The 25,204-nt window shown below is 40.4% G+C and overlaps 1 protein-coding gene across 1 annotated transcript; it reads right to left on the bottom strand.

Annotated features, from left to right (window-relative positions):
- Positions 1 to 461: 461 nt before the first annotated feature.
- On the bottom strand, positions 462 to 23,428 carry LURAP1L (leucine rich adaptor protein 1 like). The gene is made up of 2 exons (XM_082336095.1): positions 23,064 to 23,428; positions 462 to 1,045 (listed from the first exon to the last, which is right to left on the bottom strand). Exons 1-2 carry the CDS (start codon positions 23,280 to 23,282, stop codon positions 671 to 673), a joined length of 594 nt encoding a protein of 197 aa, XP_082192221.1. The 5' UTR covers positions 23,283 to 23,428; the 3' UTR covers positions 462 to 670.
- Positions 23,429 to 25,204: the final 1,776 nt, after the last annotated feature.

Raw genomic sequence — 25,204 nt, 5'->3', positions numbered from 1 at the left:
GTTTTTCTTCTCAGATGCTTCCAATATGAATGACTAGCCATAGCTCTCAACTGTACTAGTAGGCACAAAAAGGTTAAAGCAAACTCTTCTTTGTAAAACAGGAAACTAAAAGACAGCAGGACACCACTTTCTCTAAGTAATACTTTATATTCGAAGTGAAGACAGCTTAACAAAATCAAATATAATTTCTTACAAAAGGAAAATTATTTTGTAGAGGTATTTTCAAGATTCAGACTTAAGGCTCAACAAGAACAGTGTCTTTGGAAAGGCCAAACCTGGTAGTCAAGAAAATTTACCACAACATATATTTATCAGAAGATATTTTATTGCCAACAAATACAAAATTGTTGCTCTTGTTCCCTGATGTTTCTTTTTAAAGATAAAGCTTTTCCTTCACCACATTTAAAGACCTGTAAATACAGCATTGTAAAAAATAAAACAAAAAAAGAAAAATTGCGACAATAAATTAAGAAAAGTGAGGAGGAGGAAAGCCCAACCCACCAAGGAGAAAATGTATTAGAAGCAACAGAAAAGTTATGAAGTGGAATCAAAGTATCATATTATGTTTTCCTTCCAAGAGAAGTTCAGGGGTTTTGCACATGAAATAAAATAGCAGCAAAGAAAAAGGGCAAGTACAAGTGCATTTGTGTCCCACTGGAACTTGTTTTTATTAACCAAAACAGTAGTACTCATCAGAATCAATTTTGGGATGCTTTTGCAGAGGCTGTGAGTCCTCCAGAATAGAAGAATCACTGAATTGGTCCATATCTGAAGGGGTTTGGTGACCAGGGACATCATCCACTAAGGTGTCCAAATAACTCCCCACTGATATTCCATCCAGTCCATCACTACAGTCTTGTAAACTGTTACAGCTGCCGTGGAGGGATGTCTCCTGACTTTCCAGCAAGCTGCACAGGCTGCCACTCAAACTGCTACCTCTGCTGGCAATGGCCTTCTCTTCAATCATCCACTTGATTGATTCAATACTTTCATTGATGATGAGTAGCTGGCGCATAAGCTTCACATCAGTGGCTCGGAGATTAACCTACAAGGCAAAAGTGATTAAAAAATTACTCATTTTTTTCAAAATCAAAGTCTAGATAGCAGACTGAAGGCAATGAATGGGTTAAAAAAGCACACAAAAAAATCCACCTTTCACGTCTAGGACAAATCTATTTAAATAATTAGTAAAAAAAAAGTAAAAGTTTTGCTATACTAACTCAATAAAGTTCAAGTGGGAACCTGATCAGGCTACATAAGCACTCCATTAACAGGAATGCTAATCAATGACAAGACTTGTACACACGCTAGTACAATACTATTTAGATGAGAAACACAGCTGCTTTGACAGCTCTTGGGGATAGCTTTTCATTATTCAGAGAAGCAAGACAAAAAACCCATTTCCATTTACAATTACTCTAAGCTCCTTAGCATATCCAAGCAGCTAAATATTCACCCCAAATTTCCCTTATCGTGGCTACTTGCGTAACCTAAAATTTTCAGATGTGCATCATTTGGAAAAAGGCTTGTGGACTTTTAGCTTTTATTCACACTACACCTGAGTTCATGTTGCAAGCTGGTGTATAAACATTTGAAAGTTGAAATATTGAACTTACTGAAACTGTAAATTTCAAATTATTTAAGCCCATATTAGATGAAGGTGTTGAGTTCACAGTCAACCATTTATTATAGATTAACATAGAGAGCAACAATTTGCAAAAAATAACTAAATAAAAAATACACATTAAACACAAAGTCCTACTTTCCAACTTAGTTGTGGTGGTTGATGCATACACACAGAAGTGTTAATGGTGAAGTACAGTGGAATATTACAGTGCTGCTTTTCACAGGTACATTTAAGTTAACTGACTTCATGTTTTCCTTAACAGACAAACTTTATAAGCCACTGTTTCACTCAAATTTCCACAATGAGATGACACATAAAGGTGAGGCCTAAGGGTTTTATTTGTTGCTTCTTTCTTTTCATCTGAAACATCACAAGTGTTGGCAAAAAAATCTGTGTGACCTCCTGTTCATCACATGAAACAAGTAAAAATACTGAAAAGGTAGTCTGACAAACTGAAGATGATTCTGGGTTTGACTATAAAATCAAGTGTGGAGAGCCAGAAGCTACTTCCATCCATACTGTGAGAAAATAATGCTAGTTTGTGACATAATCAACTCTCCAGCGCTTTCCAACAGGACCTCAGGACTACAAAATGTTTGACATCACAACAGACACACTTCCAGTCTCATCACTTCCAGAGTAAGACCTCCACCTAGATGAACTTTTGCCACAGTGCCAACATAGGGCATGCATGCTTAAAACCACTGGAAAAAAGACACTAGTCATTTCAGATTAAGTCATAGAGATACCATGTCTAGCATGTAATTTGTGTCGTATTTTATCACATGTTCTTACATCCTCTAATTGTACTAATCAAGCATACTACATGCAGATATGTCACTGCTTTAATACATGCATTTGGAAAATACTTTCCCTTGTATATAATTTGAGTGTACCTCTCTACAAAAATGTGTGCCATAATGTCTGATATACACACATGTATTACATGCTTTTCTTCCATAGGGCACTAACATTTTAACTTTCAGATTATTAATTCAAAAAAGACAACACAGTGTATCGAAAATTTGAATGTCTTCACTCAGCTGAAAAATAAGGGAACAAGTAAGATCTGTTATGCCAGATGGCAGACATTTTATGCTCTTCTCCGAGTCCACAATTATTATACAGAAATATAGCACCTGTATTGTTCATCCAGAATGGACTGGAATGCAACCAGTATTCTCAGGAAGCAAAGATCGTATCTTGTTTTGCCAAGAGTACTATCTGGACATGGTTCTTTCCATACTCAGATGCCATCTTCTCAATATCCTAAATTACACTGACCTGGTACAGTTGTTCAAAAGTTATGTTAATGTATTTTTATTCTGTTAGATACTGCAGAAGATTGTACTGGCTCTGGCTGCAATGCTTCTTAGCAGCCATTATGGTGCTGCGTTCTATATCTGTGACTAAACAGTGTTGATAGCATACCAGTGTTTAAGCTGTTGCTGAACAGTTATTGCACAGCATCAAGGCCTTTTCTGTTTTTCACTCTGCACCCTCAGTGAGTAGGCTGGGGCTGGGAAAGATGTTTGGACAGGACAGAGCTGGGACAGTTGACCAGAACTGACCAAAGGGATATTCCCTGCCATATAATGTCCTGCTCAGCAATAAAATCCATGGGTTTGGTCTTTCCAATGTAGCTGTTGCTTGAGGACTGGCTGGGCATCCATCTACTGGTGGGAGATGGTGAGTGACTGACTTTGCATCACCTGGGTTTTTTCTTTCTTTCCTTCACTTATTAAACTGTTTTTATTACAACCCATGAGTTTTTCTTGCTTTGGTTCTTCCAATTCTTTCCCCTGTCCCACTGGAGAGAGAAGTGAGTGAGCAGCTGGTGGGTGCTTAGTTACTGGCCAGGATCAACCCAACACAAAGATTTCAAGCTTTGCTAGTAACATACTGTGTAACTCTCACATGTATTCCCAGTCTCCCTCCCCAGTCCCCAGAATGACTTCTGTATTATCCTCAATCCAGTATCACAGGATTTAACATAGCTAACCTGGTCCTGTGCAAAATAGCTTTACCGTTCACAATTTTAACAATATTACCCATCTATCATTGTTTCAGATGTGAGATTCTGAAAACAGATTGACCATTTCATAGCCCTTCTGCTGAAGCCAGTTCTTCTGCTCCTACCCATAAATCACATAAACCATTTGCTCAGCAATGAGGCTGTCATGAAAGCAGCAAATAACCTGACCTCTCAAATGCAACTACAGACTTCAGTAGCTTGCTGAATATAAGCAAGCTTGGAGACAGCAAATTTCCCAAAAGACTGATTAGGGAAATGTTTAACAGAACTAGCACCAATATGCCTCTAATGAAACAGTCCCTTTTAGATGAAGTAGACATCTCATAGATTGCAGATTCAGTTCACAGGAAATCATTTTTTGCTCTAAATACACCCACAGCTTCAGCATTTCTGTGGAACAGCCTTACTGGGAGTAATTGCTTTCATTCCTGCATACTTGAGTCCTCCCCTTCCAAGCTACCATGTCATCCCAAGTCTCCCATATCAAGAGTGTGCTTTTCCTAAAGCAGACATTAAAAAGTAGTCCACCAAGTGTCATCTTTCTTTAATATGGTTTACTTCAGCCTCTGCTTGATAACACAAAAATGTCACTATGACATTTCTTGCCTCTGATCTGTTTTAGCCCAGACACAATCACATTAGTTCATACTCACTTATGTAGCTGCAACCCATGTACAGTAAAGAAGTCAGTTCCAAGATGGTTCAGCTAAAGGGCCTAAACACAGTAAAATCTCATCACATTTGACAGCTCCATTTGTTATGCACAGTAACAGGTGCATTTTTGAAATAATCTAAACAGAGTGTGTCATAGCTAATACAGGTATTTCAGAACAGTTTCTACAGTTGCTCTTTGAGTCAAAGGTAGAGCACAGCACCACAACAGGGAAGGTGTGTATGAGTATGTATCAGTCCTCAGCACAAACTTGTGGGGTACAGAGGAAACGAATTGTCACAAGAGAGCAAAAAAGAAATTCTGGTTACAGGCTAGCTTTTATATCTTTTTGCCTAGTTTGTATAATCACAATAGTGCAGATCCCCAGGAAGGATTGTAAATGTTTAACATTAAATAGCTAGTCATAGCAAGAGAAAATAATGAAATTAAAGTGACAGTGAGCATCTTTCAAGTAACACAGTCTGGCAGCACAGCTGAACAGAACAGATTAGCATTCAGACACAATCAGATCTTAAGTCTGGAAGGGATAACTGGCCTAAACACCTGTCTGTGCTTCTCTCCCTCTCATACTGGTTGTTCTAACAAGATATTTCTTCCTTACAAAACTAGCCTTGCTTGTGGTCTTCCATAATAACATGTGCAACATTGTCATAATTTATTCAAGAGAATTTATATATATACAAACATATGGACATCTGTATACATATATGTATGCACAGATCTATACAAATATTCATGTTATTTTTATAGATACAGTGTTTTTAAAAAAGGGCTTGACTAGGTTATTGGTTTTAGGATAAAACTCTTAATGACCAGGGCTGTTAACAAAGACAATTATCGCTTCCTGGCAGTCACCCAAAATAGCGCATTAGCTATCCCTAGCTTGGTCACGTTGCTTTTGGATCAAAGTCACACTTGCACTCTGACTACAGGCAGAATGGACTTGTGTTTTCCTGCTGCATGTTCTGCAGATACAGCTTTCAGTCGGCTCCAAACACAGTGGGTCCCCTTCCCCTCCAAAAATGACAAAACTAAAAATTCTGTTCAATATATCCTTTTAATCTGTCAAAGCGGTCCACAACTCTAGTTCCTTTCTGCAGATTACTTTCTTTTTGATTCCTGGGGTCACATGCTGCTGCTGCTGCTTCTTTTAACTACAGGAAGTCTGCAGGGATATTAATGGTAACCATAAATGTGGTCTGAGGAAAAGATACTCCTAAGTTTATTTTTAGTTTCATTTTTTCCTCAACACCTTTATGTTGTGTGTTGTAAAGAGCCCACTAGAAAAAGGAAAGGAAATGAATGAGCCTGAATAACAAGGTGTTTCCTTCAAGACAAATCTTTTAGCCAGAGCACAGTGAAGTAAAGTCACTACAAGACATAAAATTTTCAACTTACAGGTTAATGGATTCAGGGAGCTATTTAAGTCACTCAGCTCAGAAGCTCTGGTCTGCACAGGATCTCGAGCAGGACTGAAACACTAACCTAGGGTTGGCTACTATGGAATCTGCATTTCTAAAACAGTATAGTTTTGGACAGATATTCCACAATAAATAGAAGCTGGATGGAAACTGTAGCAAAATATGGTACACCACTGAAAGCCACTCAGAAGTTCAGCACGTGAGCCATCTTGCAGAAAAGAATCAGCACGTGAAGAGGTTAGATAAAATGGGCACTGGAGCCAATTCCATCTGTTGTTGAACACTGCCATACCCATCTCTATCACCCATTCTACAAACAGAATTTCAAACCAGTAGAATCTTCCCATGCCAAACAGATGTGCATTACCACTATGGCTGAGGAGTATTAATGCAACTGCTGTTTTCCTTTCTCCAGGGTGTGTCAGAGACAGCTTTCCACTTTCCCATTCCATTTCTTCTATTTCCGGTGTCATTCAGGATAAACAGCTTTGTGGTTACCCAGCTATGCCTACCTCCCCTTTCTTTTTTTAAAGGCAGATTACCTCAGTTTTCCACGGAATAATGAATTCCATTATTTCATTTGAGATGTAACACACACACACACACAAATCTAACAATCAATGTCCAAATAATGATTTGTTTCGAATTCTCAGAAGCCTCTTTCTTCACAAAAGCTAAGTTTATTCCACTTTCTCCTGGTGTTACTTTTGCTATTACAAACATGGAGTAACAATTTTTAAAGTAACTAAGACAATTAATACCCAAGGAGAAAGGTGAGAGTGTGAAAAATAAAATAAACATTCGTTGGCAACGTTGAATTATTTGATTCTTATAAAGATACAAATTTAGTAAGCAGATATAAAAGAATATAAAACTCATCAATAAAACCTCATCAACCAATTCTATGAGAGAATATACATAACAAGCTAAAGCAAGCTATTCAAAGTCCAAAATTCAGAATATGTGAATGCAAGCATCATTTAATTGGAGTCACTGAGCTAACATGTTTACAACACGGATGAGTGTGATCACACACACAGGCGTTGTTTACTAAGCAACCACCATAAAGCATGAAGCATGCCACTTGAAGGTTGGCAAGCTCAGAACGATATTACAGTAGCTTCTCAACACATTAAAATAAATGGTTTTTTTCCCCATTTAACACGTCTAAAATAAAACCATAAATGACAGATAAGGGATAAATGTCTGCTCCTTAAACACACAGGATGATTAACAGGCTGTGCATGAGCTCCATCCTACTTTAATTAGTACATATGCATGTGCATGACTAAACTTCTTGCCTACTTCAAAATTGTCCCACTGATTCAGGATGTTCGCATTCGTTTCTTCATATAATTAAGCCACTTTGGGCAATGGTATTTCAGAATCAAGATGAAAAAGCGTAAGTCCTAGACTGACTTCTGAATTTGAATGCAATCTTCAGCATCACCTGTCAAAAAGTCAGGGAGCTTTTATGTGACAGAGCGCAAGAACACAGGTTTACTATTCTTAGCTGGGAGGGATCATGTACGCACAGGTGGAACTGTAACTGCTTGTGGGAATGCTCCACATCCACTCCACCACAAAGTCAACTAGCTTGGATAAATTCAAGCACTACAATAATTCAAGGTAATCCAATCAACCTGACACTGTATATGAGCTCTCTCATTTCTTCAATTTATTCGTATGCATAAACAATGGAGGTGGTGACGAAAGTCTAGCAGAGATGAGACTCTCTGTCAGTTGAGGTAGGTGCTCCCATGTTCATCATTACGCCATGTGTGTCTGTGATTTACCTCACACTGATTTAGGTAAATTAAATTTCAGCCAACAGTGATATATGTATATGAACTGCTTTTTGCACGTCTGGTTTCTTTCAGCATGGGCTTGTGTCATAATGTATTGCTGGAACATTTTCCCACTTCTTTCCTCATGTCTTTTAGGCTTGTGGTAATCTTCAGACGAGAGCACATACAAAAGCTACATATACAAAAGCTAAATTTATGTGACTCATCATTGATTTGTAGTTGCAGTTCGCTGATCTAGTATATTTCTGCACATTGAGCAAGTTACACTGACCCTCTCAGCTGCACTTCCATAATGAGTCACAATAAAAACATTGTGGCAGGTTACAGAAGCAGTCTTGATCGCTTACTTTTTGCCATCTTTTGCAAAAGAGATTATTTATACTCTTGTTTCTCTTGAAGACTCCAAAATTGTTAAAACCCCCATAGCAGATTTTTAGGCAGCATTCATTACATTGACTAAAGTTCCAGCTGTTCAGAAAGTGAGCAGTCATTAAATCTTCAGTTTCTATCTGCGCCCTTGACCTTGCTGGTTTAAAAGCTCTAGCCTAGTCATGATCTTGTTTCAACCTCCTGCAGTTCCAGTGCAATCCTGCACCAAATGCTTACGATAAATATTTCTACAGGTCCTTCTGTAAAATTCGGCAGCAATATAATAGCTTTGTGAACAGTATTTTTTTAACTAGGAAGGAGAGACAGTGTGATTTGACATCAGCCAGAAGAGGATTCTCCTTCTATAAGCAGAGCTTACCAAACACCCATTAGCTAAAGCAAGGAAGTCAGCAGGCCAGATCTGAGCCACCGCCAGAATAATCAGGAGGCAGAGCAACTTCACGAAGGAGTAAGTTCGCTCAGTAAGCAATGAGCCTAAATAATTTAATTGACAGGTTTCAAGGACATTTCTTACAAATATATGAACAAAATATTATGCTAGTATGGTTATCATCTGGTATAGAAAATTACAGTATTGGTGATTTACATTTCTCTTACAACACCCTATTTTAATATGCTAATTTTATACTTACTAATTGATCCCCTCCAGCCTTGACAGGAAAATACATACCACCGGGTTGTGTGATTGTTTAATTACATTGCCTCTGTAATAAAAAAGGGGATCTCAAGGCCTTTTTCCACCTCTCTGAAATGTGCATGATCCTTTTCTGTGGAGTATCTGTGGGCAGCCTGCCATCTGCATTAATACCCAGTAAAATAATGATTTGGATGAATCATTCACTCCATAGGGTACAATTTTGGGTTTTTTTAACAGTATACTGTTTGAGGTATCTTGTATTTTTAAGTGTTACACAAAATTCTCAGGGGGGAAATCTTTGTTTGTTTGTTTGGTTTAGTTTTTTGGCCATCTTTTTATTTTACTGTGAAAAATAAGAAACAATTTAAATACCTACCAAGTAGATATGACAATGATTATCAGAGAGAAACATGCTATACATCAGAAAGCAAGTAGCCAGAGAAAAATAAAGGTTAGTTAGCTAAGTCCCTACTTCATCACCTCCTGCTCAAATAAAATAAATGCTAGATCAGCTCTTTAAATATGGAAGCACCACAGAATGCAGAAAGATAAACATCCAGCCTCAGAAGGATGAATGAATGTAAAAGGAAGGTCCTGATTATCTTAAAGCTTAGTTGAATGAACATGAAAGGGAGCAGTGAGGAAATGTAGGGGTTTGAGAAGAGCAAAAATCTTCTAACACTATGGGAAGTTTTTCCTGAATGTTTCCAAATATCCCATACTGCTGTCATAAAAGCTGCATCTAACCTTAGAAATGTGTCTACTATGACAGAGGTGAAAATGTCCAAAAAAATCCATACTATGGATCCGCACACATTGACAGACAAGATAATACCACTGCAAACATTCAGGTCAATATGCAGCAGTAACAATCAGCTGTGGGTGTCAGAAAGAATTACAGCAGATGGACAATCACAGCATCATAATAAGGGGTTCTGGATACCAGCCACAACACAGGACTGTATGTGTCTTCCACACCAACATGAGACAGCACTAGGGCTCAATAGCATATCTAGATTTTTTTTTCCATTGGATTTCACTCTTTACCTTATTTATGCTTGTCTTGACCAAAACATGCTCTTAAAAATTAAGTGCAAAAACTGGATAAAATATCTGTTCATTTCTGAATTAGGTTTGGTTAATGAGCACTCCAGACCTGCTCATCCCTTTAAAATTAATTAGTTTTAATACTGACACTGTGTAAGTATGCTCAAAAGCATAGAACTAAAATGAAAGTAAAAGAAGATCACGGGTTTTGCTTACAGGTATATCCAAAGTTTGAAAATGTTTCTTTTACTGAGACAACAGTGATCCTCACCTCACTATTATTTTTAAAATGAAAAAATAATCAACAAAAACCCCCAACTTATTTCATTAAGTCAGAACTGAGACATGACAATATTACTACTGGAGACAAATCTGAACTTTCTTGAAATTCAAGTCTGCTTTCGCAATACCACTGGAGAGACACATAAGATTAAAAAAAATTCAAATCTTTGTCTGAATTCAAAATGGGATCCTGATTGTAATAATTCTGTGGCCCTGGAGACGGGGTAGGTCCTGTTAAAAGCATATTTTTCATTTAACAACCAAATCGTTACTAATGGCAAACTCCCATCCTATTTACTGAATGTTTATCTGAATAAGAATAAAAAGGAACTTCAAGACAGTCTTGTAATTATAAGTGATCACATCTCCTCTTAGAACTGCTTTAATAGAGTTAGAAAGCAATATGCTGATCACTGTTTTTTTTCCCTACGAAAAACTTATGAACATCATGTTTCAGTGCTAAATCTTTTCAAACTTATTGATTTAAAATGAGTCAACATCTTATCAAATAAGGTTTGGGTTTTTTTTCTTAAGTTTAATCTGTGCACTATTTGAAGCTGCATGTCTTTCAGATTCAGCCTTATTTTTTCTTTTAAATGAAAAACTTCATCCAAATCTCCCCATTGGTATAACCACCATCCTGCTAAAATATGGTCCATACGCAGGCTTTGTGCCCATCTGAATGTACTAGCAAATTTGAGATATTTCTGATAAAATGAAGCAAAGTTGCCTATTTTGAGCCTTTCAACCAAAAATACCCTTCCAAACTTCCAGGTATCTATAAACAGTTAACTACTTTAGTTCTTTCTCACCCACTAAGAAGGTATCAAACAGCTAGCAGCCAACCTGCATCTAGGATCTCCAGGTTAAAGCCAGAAGCAAACAAGAAGCTAGTACCATTTTTAGCAAGCCGAAATGCTGAATTTGGCCAACACAACTAGCCAAGCAGGCTGCTGCAGGCTATACTCGCTGCAGCTTTTGAGTCCTTTTGGCTCAAAAAGACAAGAGCCCCTTTGGCTCCTACAGAACACACTGCAGTAATACGTTCTGGAGGTCACAAGGCATGATTATGCAGGTAATAAAGTGAAAGCATGTATTAAAAATTAAATAAACAGAAATCCTATACTTCTAGCCAAGGACATCTCAGGAGAAGGCAGCAGCAGTAATCATTCATGAACTATAAACTTCAGGGCAAAACCAGGCACTCTAAGTACCAGTCTTTCTGTGTTATTTAATCCCTCCTCTGATCAATAACCATCATCCACAGCCTGGGGTGCAGACCTCAGCTTCTCCTACGCCACTCTAGCTCATGTCATATTGCTCTTTTAATAGCTAAACCTGCTCTTAGCAAAGATTTCTGCATAGCAGACTACTGGGGCAGTGTGGCTTGATCCTAGTTCAGCAAAGAATATTAATCATAACTATCAATGCAGTTACCAGAGGTACGAGTAGAGTGGGAAGGAATCAAGGTCATTGGTTACATTTCACATTTCTCCTTCTACTGAGGAAATACTGGCTACTAAGCTACTTGGGGAGCAGAAATAAGGTGCAAGACTTTCACCAGATGGCTAGGAAAGACAAATATGGCCTTTGCCAATAATCAAGAGTGACCTGGGAAGTGAGAGAACTAGACAAGGAAATCTGGGACACAACAGAGTCGAACTAGAGAAGTATGGTTGTATTTCAAAAGGGCTGGTTAGGGCTCTTCTGAAGTAATTTTGTCATTAAACTTCAATAGAATACAAAAAAATTAATAAAAATTAAGGAGCGAAATGACAAAAGCTTAAACATCATAATTGTTGTTTGGGTTGCATTTCTTTTTTCTCTGAAATGGGAGGACTGCTGCTCTGCACTGGTGAAAGCATTACCAGCTATATGAATTGATGGTCATCTGCCTATGGGGAAAACAGCAACTGTACTCCATTTCTTCAGTCAGAGCAACTAGTGCTAGGCGCTAATGAAGACGTATGTAAATTCCATGGGCATTTGAAGTTGGAAGAAAATTACTGTTGCTTCAGCATGCTAGTATTACTGCTCTTGCCTTGCAAAGAGGCTTTCTCCTCTACTGTTGCAGGATTTACAGTTTTCTTCTATGAACCCTGTAACACTAGGAACCTGCTACAGGCCACCACTTGAGACTAAAATACTTATTTCCCAGGACATATGGATAGCCTGTTAAGAGTTACAGTCGTTGAAGTGGCCCTGTGAAGGCAAAATGCACTTGCAGTCACAGATCAGGAAAAGTCCTCCAAAAATTACTGCTCTGGCTTTATGTTCACTCCTGTCATAACTGCATAGTTTTGAGAAGACTAGAACAATAGTCTGAAGTTGGAGTTTACAATGACTCCTTGAATGACTTCTCCAGGTTGTCATGTTTTCGCACAGACCCATCCAAATTCTGTTAGTCAGAAAACTCTCCTGCCCACGGAAAGGATTCTTCAGTACCAAACTACATAAAAACACTATGTTGCCACTGTTTTATCATGTACTTTGCTCTAGACACACATCATTTGGCTTTGACCAACAGAAAAAATGGTCTGTATTAGCAGCCAAACTTAAAGAACAAATTCAGGCTTGCGATGTGGCTGGAACGGGCCTTTTCCAGGCACCCTTATTAACTTATGTGTTAGTCTCGTCCCAGGAAAGATGCTAGATATTCACTTCACTAGTTTTCTGAAGAGGTGGCAACCCAACGCAGATCCTATTTCTGCTTACACAGAAATGCTTCACAGTTTCCTCCTTGCTGTCAGGACTGTTTTTCCTAGTCATTTATAATTATTGGAAGGGTTAAGGTCAGAATCTGAAGCTTTGTAAATTAAAAAATCTTTTCAGCAAACACAGTATTAAGAGACTTGTGTCCAATGTTTGCTATGTCTCATAAGTGCATATCCAAGTTATAAAAAGCAGTGCAACCATTTCAAATAGAACACTTCCTTAAACCAGTGGAAATTCCATAGGAAAACAGAAAAAAATAATACTCAGAAAAATGCAAAGCAACAGAGCTGTCCTACCTTTGTTTCTATCTTGGGGTAAAAACGTGGGAGCCTGGAAACACTCAACACATTTGTTACATTATAATTCTTGGATGTGTGCTTCCTTCTGTATCTAGAGAGAGGTAGGTTTCATGGCCAAAGCAGCAATGTGATTCTCTTTCTGGAAGCATTTTAGTCATGAATGCAGCTGGTATCTAACAACAGTGAACAAAATTACAAATTAAGCCAGTAAATTGTTTATAAAATCTGAAACTCCCAGTTGTTAAATAGCAATTTAGCATTGCTTTACAGGCACTAAATGCTTTCATGTCACCTGGCACTGCACCCAGCAGGGCCATACAGTAGTGCGAGGAGTTTATTTTACAGCACGGTAAATGGAACATTCAGATAACTTCTCCTAGCAGCTTAGCTATTCTGTGTTTCCTGTTAATTAATATGCCATACCATTCCCTTGACAAAACATAAGTATTAAGAAATGCCAGGTTGGTGGGGAGGGAGGAGAAGGATTAGTTTGCTGAGAGCAGGGGTGCATAGCTCTGCCAGTATTGCTCTTCTCCATGCTTCTGGAAGCTCTGGGGGAGGTTGCATATTCTGACAAAACAGAGTAGCTAACTTTAACACCTGACATACATATAATTTCTAGTGTCCTCCCCTTATCTCCTCTTATGGAAGGAGGAAAACCTCCTTTGGAGGAACTTTGAGGGGGGAATCCTCAGACACATTTTATTCCACACACTCATCCGCAGGTAGGCAGTCAGAGGGACTCACCGCTGGAAGACAGCACAGGATATTTCTGAAATAACTGACCATCCGAATATGCTTCTAGATTTGAAAAAACTTGAGCTGTGTTGTTTATACCTTTCAAAGCTGTAATACAAAGTGGCTTGCAGACCCTCTGGATGTGTTTTGGTCACCCTCCAGACTAGGGCTCCTTCTAGTTGTTTATCATGAACATTTCCCCAACAGAGTCAAGCATCTCTTGAAGCTTGCGAACTGCTGAACAGCTTTTCAGAACTTGTTGAAGAGAACATCTCAGGATGTACCCATTGGGCCCACTGGTCACTTTGGACACAACCCAGCTCTCACTAGAGACAAAGACAGACATGGAAAGACATCCATTGACACCTAAGCTGTAAATGACTGTTGACAAAGAGAAAACATGCTAAAAGCTGTGAAAAAGAAGGAAGATTACTTCAATAAGTATAGTTAAAATCTTTCTCCAAACATCCTCCAGTACTGGTTACTTTACAAAACAGAATCTAGACATGTTGCAGGCACAATCCTTAGTGATATTTTAATTTGACAGAAGCCACTACGTAGCTGTGAATTCAATAACTACTGAATTAAGTATCCTAGTCAGACACCTATCTATTACAGGAAGACAAACAGCAATGCCATGTGGATTACAATGCAAATGTTTCAATGGACACATACAAAAATATTGTCTCTGTCATTCTAGGTTTTACTCCTAGCACAGCTACAGCTTGCAATAGACTCAAAATAAGTGCATACTTGGCTCTAGGGATACCAACGCAATTTGTATACTTAACATGGCTCTGTGCATCATGGTACAGCGTAAAATCAAGCTCAGAAAGCGACTTACCCTCAGGGCAAAGCTTACTACTTCATAATCAGCATTACTATGGTGAATGCAGGCACAGAAGGTTTCCCAGCTAGATCTGGTTTGTAGTCATTCAGCTGATAAAGGAAGACTCCCTCACAGTCATATCCTTAACTGCAAAGGACAGATATGCAGGAACGTTTTATCTTCTACATTAAAGAAACATCATTATTTTAATTATTAATCTCCTTAGCTTTTATTGCAGCCATATATTTCAGAACAAATATTTCAAACTCTTCCTCAAACTCTGTAGCAGTCACTCCTATCCAGTTCTCTCTCTAATCCTTCCCCAGTACTTGAACAACTTATCCCGTCTGCCGCAAAAAAGTTAATGTTCTTCTTAAGTGGCTGAAAAGACCAAGATACACAGGTTTAAAATTCATAGTACTATGATTCGCTTTCAGCATTAACTGAAGTTATCCAATGACAAGGACGATATTTCAAAACTGTGCTTGAAAACAACCACAGTACATACAAGGCTACAGGACAGCAAGACAGAACAGCTTAAGTGACCAAAATACATCCAGACTTTCCTAACAAGAAAACCAGGCATATGAAAGTCTTACCAAGTTTGGTGTGCCTTTTCCCGCCCCCCCTTCCCCCCCTCAAGCATTCAGTAAACTAATCAGCCAAAACTGGGTAATCTTGCTCTTCAGAATTTCAGTGTTGATGAACACCCTCACACTTCAGGCCAAATTAAAGTTTCTCCTGCCAGCTTCTTTAGTTGCTTTTAACAGCTGCAATTAACAGTTTTTTCAGCATTGTAAATAATGTAATAGCTTTTGACAAGCCTGCAAAAAGCCATTTTTGTTGCAGTTATTTTAGTGCAATATTTGGTCAAGCTATTTCTGAGTCATCACAGCTTATAAAGTCATCACTTTCCTATGTATCTCCCGTACAGCAGGTTTGCATTCACAAAAAACTATGCTAAAGTTTCAAGCACTGCCTGTTACCTGTGTTTCAGTAAGAATTTAAAAATATCTATACAGAAGATTACAGACTGTGTAGAGGACAGATCACCTGATCTGACGTGGCCTTAGCATTGCTTTCCAAATAGTTACAGACTTCTCAAATTAAGAAACTAAATGATACACTGATGCCATCTCAGTGTCCAGTTGCCCTACTAAATACCAGCTCCCGTTCCATACCAGTGTGTGGCTGAAGCCAAAATTCAACACAGAGAACAACTAGCATGAAGGCAAAAAGTAATCCACCACAGGTAAATGCTTATAACTAGCAGTCCCACTTACGAGAGTGAGGGCAGGAAAACAAAGGCTACAAGTCTGCCTTCATAACAAAACGTTGCCCTTTTTTTATGAGATTGCCCGTAATTTTCTGTTCAGACCTCTTCATCTATTCAAACAGCAGTCTGAGAACCATCTTTTGGAACTGCTTACATGTAAGATGCCCAACTTCCACGGTTATAAATGTAGGTGAAAATCCAAGAGAGAAATTGCACTCAATTTAATTAAATCCTAATTCCTTTTCAACAGCTCAGATCCTCTGTCTTTTTACTCCTCTAACTTTATCCTCATTTGGACCAGATTCCAGTGTCCAGCCTCTCTTGCAGGACGTGGACAGAAATGAAACAAGAGGAAATAAACATGCCCAATGTGCAAAGTTTACTAGGTTTTGAGCTTGAAGGTAAAGAACAGACACAGGATCTTGTAACCCTTAAAAAGTAAGTTGAAAATGTATTTTTCTTTAACTATTTACTGTTAGGGGAAAAAAAAAATATCGAAGAGTAGAAATGCACTTGTTCACCGTCACCTCTGCTCAATATATCATTTCGTATTGTGCTTTTCAAGTTTTTCCTGCTCATACACAAAAGGTACTTTTTAATTATTGTTAGCTATAAGTATCCACACAAAACAAAGTATTCACAGAAGATGATGATGGTCAAAGGGCTGGGGAACCTGCCTTGTGAGGAAAGACTGAAGGAGTTACGTCTTTTCTCCCTGGAGAAGTCTCAGAGGGGACCTCATCACAGTATTCCAGTACTTAAAGCGCTGCTGCAAAGACAATGGAGAGTCTCCCTTCACAAGAAGCCCCATGGAGAAGACAAGGGGCAATAGGTACAAGTTGCACCAGGAGAGGTTTCATCTTGATATAAGAAATAAATTTTTTACAGCAAGGACAATCAATCACTAGAACAACCTCTCCAGGGACGTAGTGGAGTCCCCATTGCTGGAGGTTTTCAAGATGTGACTGGACACGGTGCTCGATAATCTCATCCAGGCTCCCTTTTCCATAGAAGTTGAACCAGATGATCTTTTGATGTCCCTTCTAACCTGGGCTATTCTGTGAAAATCATGCTGTTCTGTTGATTTCATCAAAAAGTTTGTAATCTATTTGCTAAAAGCTATTATAAGTCACTTAAACTGTAGAGCACTGTGCAGAAGGGGTTTAGCCTTCATGTTTTTTCATTGCAAGTTATCAGCAATCAGACTTCAAAGCCAAAATGCTTCCTCTACCCTTGAAACAAAGTAATCAGGAAAGAAACACCATGAAATGATAATATATATTCTTTGAAATAAGGGCTGGCAAAAGACTCATCTGTACATGGGCAGTCTAACTGGAAGTCTCGAGTGAAGTATCCCTGACATGCTGTGATGATCCATACATGAGACAGAAGCACTTGTACTGAAGTGTTTCAACACTGATGCTGCTAGGTAAGGTATCAGCAATGTTTCATAGACTCTTGGTCAAGCAGTAGCTAATAATGTAAGTACATATTCCTCTGTACTTCCTGGGGACTTGAACCCTTCAGCAGCTGCTATAGCTGAATGAGACAGCCAATAAGCACTGACTGAGTACAACATGGAGATGTTCCACAATTCAGATCCTTTTGCCAGGCACTAGGTGAGATTTGCCAGTCAAAAGATATGTTTAAATATGCATTAGTTTAAAGAATCTTGCTCATCTCGTCCTTCCAAAGTGGTCTGAAAAGACGGAAAACTTAGCAAAGTTCTGGTACTATAATTAGGTTGCAATTTTTTCTTGCTAGATTTGATCATTTTCCCTAAGGATCAATCTACAAATCTTTTTTAACCCAAGTATCCTGATATCACTGCCCAATCTGCATTATATGTAAAAATTAAAAACTCCTCTACTACATCATCCAAATTGGAGGCTATGAATGAGAAAAGTCGTTAGCACAATCCAAGATTACCAGATTTTTCAGTGAACTTCAGGAGGACTTGGGGAAATAGGTTCATTTTTATTTCTGTATGCCTGCCTTCTACTTCTAAGCAGAGCCTCGCTTCAGGGATTCACTGAATAACTGCTCACTAAGAAATCAAGGTTAATCAAACCCTCCTACACAGGCTTGAGGCTTAGCCACTAGTAATTTTATATTTAAGATTTTATCTTCAATCAAGTTTTTAAGCAAAAATTCCAATTAATCTAATAGAAAACCAGCATCTGATACACAGCTTTGCACTGCTGACTAGACACAATGAATCAGATCTTGCCTGCAATTAAACCAATTGATGTTATCATAGAAAACAGTGAATGCAGCAGCCTGTACCTACAGCATGTGTTAGAGATGTTTCAAGTCACGGTTGCTGATTTTTTAAAAAGGTCCTTTAAAGAAACTAATAAAGGCAGACCTCCCATAACTGTGGATCTAATAAATCTAAGCAGATCTGAAGTTGTTCAAAATCTTAAGAGCTGGTAGAACAGAGTTATAGCAGCTCTGCCCTCCAACCTGCACCTTCATTTACATGTTAAGGATATGTTAAAAAGAAAAGAAGAGAATAAGAGAAGGGCTGGCATTGTAACGATCATATTTGCCTTAATTGCAATTAGTAAAAAGTACTTTTAGTTCTGCTTCGTTTTGTCAGGGCTCCATGTTAATTAGCCTTTTAAAAACAGTTATACTAAAATAGAACTAGGAGGGCAGAGGGGGTAAAAACTCAACTAATAAGAGAGCATAGGAATATGCCTCTATCTCAAATACCTTTACCCTAAATCTGACACGCCCAGCTTCTTGGCAATAGGATTGTTTCCATTTCTTTATCCTTTCACCCTAAAAACTGCTGCACTCAGAATACCCAGTTTGGCCTTCAGACTCATTAACAATATTTGATCCTCAACAGTGTTCACTGGAAGGAATCTCATCTAAAAGTCCCAGCACTGCCATTTACCCCACACTTCCAAGACACAGTGTACCTTTTCTGCCTAAAATATTTTCATGCAAAGCATGCTATTTTTTTTATTGCATGTAATACAGACTACAGTCTGTTTAACTTTTTTAGCTTTCAAAGAGGCAATAAAAAGTTGATTTGGGAAACTTTCAAATGAAAAGAAAAACCCCACTCTCTTTCTTCAGGTGTTACGGGAAATCTCCCTTTGAGTAACCCCAGAACTTGTGAAGGAGAAATGAGGCTTTTGAAGCAGTATCATTTTGGGCTGCAGAATGAACCTCACTCATTATTTACTTCAGTGTGTAGCTGTTGAAGTCACATGTATTGAATGGTGACCTCAGGAGCCTGATACATCAGAAACAAGGCTGCAGCTATAAAGGGTTATTATTAATCCCCCAATGGAAGATTCCACCTAAAATACCACAAGAAGAAAGAGTTTTAACATTAACATTGTGACAAATTTTATACTGAGTCAAGGGCACACCAGCTAGTAGGAGGTATTCATCACATCCTAGGCTGACCAGAGCAAAGCGTTTTGACCCACACTGGCAATTACATATTGTTTCTCCTGTTACTTGGTGTCCTTATGCCTCAAAGGTTTTCAGGATCCAACACAGTCTCCATCATGGCCTTGGTGGGTGAAACTTAAGGTAAAGACAGGAAGGAGGCCTGGCCAAGCAGGTCCACATTTCAAGAAAGATACTCTGTGGTGCTTTTGTGATCCCAGTGACTACCAGCAAAATCAGGCTTGAGGGGAAAAGAACCATACACTGGGAACAGCAAAAGGATCTGAGGAAGCAAGACGCAAGCCTCAAGGCCTTTACCGAGGATATTTACAGTTGCCACACACACACCACTGATCTGTCAGGTCCTTTAACTCAGAGTCAAAACCAGCATTTCCAAGTCAAATATTGACACCATAATACACTTATCTCTTAACATTCCCTTGCAGCAGATGACACAGGAGAGGTAATCACTTCCACCATTTCATTCATGCTCCTCCAACCCAAGGAAATGGCAAACTCTATGAGAGAGAGTTCTCAAAGCTTCCACCATCGCTCTCTTCCTCAGAAGTATCCAGTCCAACAGATACCCCTACTTTGTTCTGAAGCAAGATAAGCACTGGCTTCTCACATACAAGATGGATGGAAGAACAGAAGATCGATTTGTTTGGAAGGACAAAGTGTGCACTGACAGGAAAGGACATGGATCTCCAGTATTAAATGAACAAAATCTTCCACCTACTTCCACTCCTGTATGTTTGAATCTACTCTGGTCACCGGAAGAGTTATATACTGCTTGAGGTAAGGCTTGGTGTTTACTCCCAAGCATTACAAACAGGTTCAGGTATGCTTCCCTTGTTCTTTACTGTCAGGGGCCAAACACTAGGATGTTAGGGGAACACAGAGGTATTTTATAGTAGCTATAAGCTGGAAAGCGACAAGGAAACGTAGTTAACAGTAAAATACCTCCTTAGCGCAGTCAAGAACTTTGGGATCACCATGATTTAAATGCAATGATAAGTCAAAACATACTAAGGCAGTATATATAAAATTGCTTTGTTTGTCAGATTTAGTTGAAATTTGTCAGCACAGGCACGGTCGTTGTGAGAAACAATAGCTGTGGGAAAGGACAAAAGTTGAGCTGCATAATTGCACAATTTGTATATAGCCAAGTTCTAAAAAAAAAAACAAAAACAAAAACAAAAAGCAAACCAGAAAATAGCTACATCTGTCCAAAATACATTAACAAAAACAAGAACCCAAGAAAATACTGAGACAGTACTGCTCAGCATCAAAGATCAAGATGTCAGCACAGTAACCAGTGTCAAGTTTTTTTAGATGACTAGAAAAGAAGAGCCTGAATAACCTTCTTTTGTAAATGCTTACAAAAAGTTTGTCTCAAGTCTGAAGCAAGCAAGCAAAAAAAGCACAGATGCGTCTATCCAAAGTTCAGTGAGTGGGCTGCAGAAGCTGCCATCATAGCACAACTAGAAAAAGATATCTTGATGGATGATATTTGGTTTTCTAAACTTCTAATCTTTTCCATTTTATGCATGTTTACTACTGCAGAAGCTATAAACTACTTTTCTACATGTTCAAGGCCTCTTAGGCCTTGCAGCAAAGCCAGAGAATAATATGCTACAGAGAGGTGTGAAATAAGCTAGATAGAAGTTTGGGCTCTGTTTTAGGAATGATATGCAGAAAAAAAGAGAAAGAAACATAGAAAGGAACAGTGTGATTTTTATCTAATATTTTTCTTAAATTGATCAGATCTCTACAATGTGACAAAGAAAATTGCAGAGGTGAACGTAACAGATTAAGAACCTGAAGAAACCTTAAGGATAGAGGAAAATCCGTAAGTTGCTAAAGACAGTAGAGAAAAACCCCAGGAAGATAGTTCACTTTCATGCTCTGGATTACAGAAGACAGCTGAGAACATGAAAAAGATGTAGACAGTACCAACACTTCACCTTCTACAAATAATGATTATATTGGTGGTTTAATGGGCATACACAGATTAGAAGTCAAATGGCAAGAAGTCTGTAACAGAACTCCCCTTACTTAGCATGACCAATGAGCTCAGATGTGAAAGTCAGTCAGTCACTGAAGTGACAAGGAACAGGAGAGGTCAAGGATGTTGGGACTAAAACACATTCATGCTGAGGGCAGGGAAGAAACTGGGTGGCAGGAGGAAGAAGAGGCAAATTGAAGATTGTGACATGAAACTTGCAAGGGTAAGGTAGGTAAAGAGACGAGCTTGAAAGGAAAAGGTGATGAGGCCAAGTTGCAGTCTGACATCCCTAAGTTTTACATTATAAGCTACCTGCAGGTCACTCCACAACCCTTGTGCAAGCTTAAAATTAGAAAATAAACATGAGATATGCTGACAATGTGGAACTTGGTGTAAAAACTGAAATCCACGGTGATCATTACACTAAAATACATTGATAGTTTGATTTGTGAGGATTTCTTAAACCATATGAAGGCATAAAATAGGAAATGTGATTTATGAATTACCCACTCAAGATTAAGGTCATCTTGGCAATTAACTCTCAGAATACCCATTCTTGATGTCCCTTTTTCCCTAGCAAGCTTATTCTTTAAAAACTCTCACAAACCCACCCACCTTTTGCTTATATATATGTGAAGTTGCACAGGGATTGATGGTATGGCATTATACTTGTTCACATAGGATGAGATCACTTTGTTTTCTGTGAACGTCCGAGTACCAAGATAGTTGCATAAAGTCACCTCAACACATTGCCAGCAAAATCCTCATCTCAACAAGATCAAATTCCATACTGTTTTCGAATAACCTTAGTGGCAAGAGCTATGGAAAGAACTGCTACCAAAAAGAGTCTTTTGGGACTCTGGGTAACAATTACACTCTAATAAAAACGGAAGCCAACTATGCTTGCGTATCTGAAGTACTCTGCATTGTCAGAATTGTAACTGCTGAATGTTCACTAGTTGCTTGCTCACTTGCAAAGAGTGTTTTTTTGTTTGCCTTTAAAAAATGAAGCCAGTTTCATGGCATCATCAAAAAATAAAGTTATTGAGATGGTGACATACAAAGTAGGACAAGCACCTGCAACAAGATATTAAACAAGTCAGAAGTTCTGAACTAAACACAGCACAGTCCCATCACAGACCACTGGCAAAAAAACCTCTCAGACAAATTATAAATAGTTGTTTGTTCAAAAACTACTGTGTATCTTCTGCACAGTCTGTTTGGAACTAAGTAAGTCTCTGAAGACCGATGTCCAGATACTGAGTCACTGAATACAAGGCCAAATTTTCAGCCCCAAAACATCGAGTGTCTGTTTAGGTATTAGTCATCAGCAGGAAACAGGTGCAATGCAGAAAATGCATTTACAAAAGAGAGAGAGAAGTGCACTATTTTGTTTATTGATACACCCAGCTTTTAGTACTGTTAAGGAGCTGACAGAGGAACAGAGGCCAAGAGCGAGTCACTAGCGAACTGCCACTCTGCGAGAAGAAGAGACGACAAGTTGTACGCCCTCCACGCCGCTCAGCTGAACAACCTCCTCCTCACCTGGGCAGCGGCAGCGGCAGCGGAGGTTGCAGCCTCCCTGCTGCCACCCCAGCGGCACCGGCCCGCGGCGGTCGCGGCGCGGCGGTACCGGAGGGGTGGGAGGCGGCGGCGGCGGCTGCTCGGGGGGGGGCGGGCAGCACCACCCTCCTGCGGCGGGGCCGGGCCGCAGGGCGGGGGGAAAGCCGGCCCCGTCCCCGGCCGACCCTGCGGGGAGCGCTGCCCACGGACGGCCGGTGCCGCCGTGCGGGAGGGGGCCGTGCGGGAGGGCTGCAAACGCCCCAACCGCTGCCGCAGGGCCCTCGGCCGGCGCCCGGCTACTCACCATCTCCTGCCTCAGGAGGTGCAGTTTCGTCTCCAGCCTGGCCAGGGGGGCGGCGCGGCGGCGGCGGGGGCCGGGGGCCGCGGCGGGGCCGCGGGCGGGCGCGGCGGCGGGGCGCCCCGGGAGCTCCTCCCCGCGCAACGGCCGCGCCAGGCTCTCGGGCACTTTGCGCCCCAGCTTTTGCTCGACGTCGCGGAGGTCTGGCGGGGCGCCGGGCTCCATGGCTTACCCCGGACGGGCCCGCGGTGGCGGTGGCACCGGCGCTACCCGCGGCCGCGCGGCCGCTGCAGGGGCGCGGAGGTGCGGTAATCCGCGGCAGCGCCGGGGCCGGCGGCCGAGCCGCGCAGGGGACGCGCAGCAGACATGGGGATTTCCTGGACGAACCAGTCCCCGTCCCCCCGTGCCCCCCGCCCTTCCCCGGCCCTCCTTTGCCACCGGGTGGAAAGACAAAAGCAGGCAGGCGGGGGCGAGAGAGAAAAACTCCCCCTAAGCCAAGGGGGTGCGCGCCCCGGCCCTGCTACGGCTGCGGGACCGCGATGCGCCCCAGCAGCTGCCGCCTGCTCGCCTGCGCGCCCGGCCGCCCCGGGCAGCGGGACCCGAGTCATCGCCCGTCTCGGCCGGCTGCAACTTTAAAGCGCGCTGGCAGGTGGAAGAGGCGCGGCGCGGCCCTCCTACCGTAATGCCTGGAGAAGAGGCGCGGCACGGCGGCGGCGGCGGCGGGGCGCCCCCGCACGGCGGGAAATGCGCCCCCCGCCCGGGAGCTCCGGGGCAGGGCGCCGGAACAGCGTGTTCCTCTGGGGAAAAGGGAGAGGAGAGGGCGAGAAAATGGGGAGGAGAGAGAGAAAGGAGAGGAAAAAGAGAAAAAGAGAAAAGAAAATAAAATAGTCCCCAGAGCTTTGAGACCCTAGATCACTTTCTAACGGGGACAGAACTATACGTACAGTGTGAATGTTATTCCCACTCGTCATATAGGTTTTATTGGAGTCAGGCTGATTCTGCCCCCTCCCCTCCCGCCTCATTATTATTATTATTATTATTATTATTATTATTATTATTATTATTATTATTATTATTATTATTATTATTATTATTATTATTATTGTACCCCCTTCCTCCTCTTTAAAAAGCAAAGTTTGCTAGCTGAGCCTGTTGCTGTAATCTGATAGCAAGGCACGTGCTGGTCGTGCAGATAGCAGTGCTGGAAGCACCCTGTTGCTCCTTGGCCTGAGGTGTTGCTGCATACACCTGTCATGGCACTGAAAAAACGTTTAGGCATGAAGCTTGGAGTATGAATAGCCCCAACCATGGAGCTGCAGAAACGTTTAGGCATGAAGCTTGGAGTATGAATAGCCCCAACCATGGAGCTGCAGCTGACGTGTGTCATTGGGGTTGAGAGAGTGAGGCCAGGCACTCTGTTCAGGTGCCAGGTCCTTTACAGCAACTAGAATCACAAAAAGTGGTGTGGTGAGCTTGAGAAAACAAAATATTGTTACAGCAAACCAGATGTTGTCTGTGAAATAATTTCATCAGTACTTTAAAATCTAAGAGTTATTGATTAGAGAACTTTGCGAGGGTTTGGTACAGTCAAGCAAAAATCCCACAGAAATGTATGATAATCTTATAGGTACATTGATTTTAGGCCAGGACCCTTATTGCGTCAATATAATCAGAACATCTGGAAATCCTTTGCTTGAGACATATGCAAAGACATTTTTGTCTCTCATATTTGCTGGGACTGTTTAGTTCAGAAGACAGAAAGAACATCAATATTCTTCCCAGAAAAGAAAGCCAAAAGCAGCCACACACACAAAATCAGAATCCTCCTTCTTACTGCCACCACCCCCAAATGTGTCTTACAGTTCTATTTTAACTTGTGAATATTTGGAGAAGAGCTTCTATATAACCTCAAATTAATGATTTGTGCCATTCTGTAAATTAGCAAGGATCATGTTGAAGTTCTTCCTATGTGAACTATGAACATCTTGTTAAGTAAAAGTTTAAGTTTATATTACTGTTGCCACAATATTGAATAATAAAAGGAGGGTTCTTTGTTATAAAACAAGCACCTTATAAAAAAGGTCATGATTCAACTGTATTCAAACTTTCTTTTTGAAGTGACTTTAAAAACAAGATCTGAAAGATTA

Source organism: Platalea leucorodia, assembly GCF_965183815.1.
Source record: "Platalea leucorodia genome assembly, chromosome: Z".
In the NCBI taxonomy this organism is placed as follows: domain Eukaryota; kingdom Metazoa; phylum Chordata; class Aves; order Pelecaniformes; family Threskiornithidae; genus Platalea; species Platalea leucorodia.
This window is presented reverse-complemented; position numbering and strand designations above follow the sequence as displayed.

What these genes read in the sequence shown, in the direction of transcription:
- LURAP1L (XM_082336095.1), bottom strand. Translation starts at nt 23,282, where the DNA reads ATGGAGCCCGGCGCCCCGCCAGACCTCCGCGACGTCGAGCAAAAGCTG. An exon ending in ACCTCCTGAGGCAGGAGATG is followed by an intron (nt 1,046 to 23,063) that starts GTGAGTAGCCGG and finishes TTTGCCTTGTAG; the next exon opens with GTTAATCTCCGAGCCACTGA.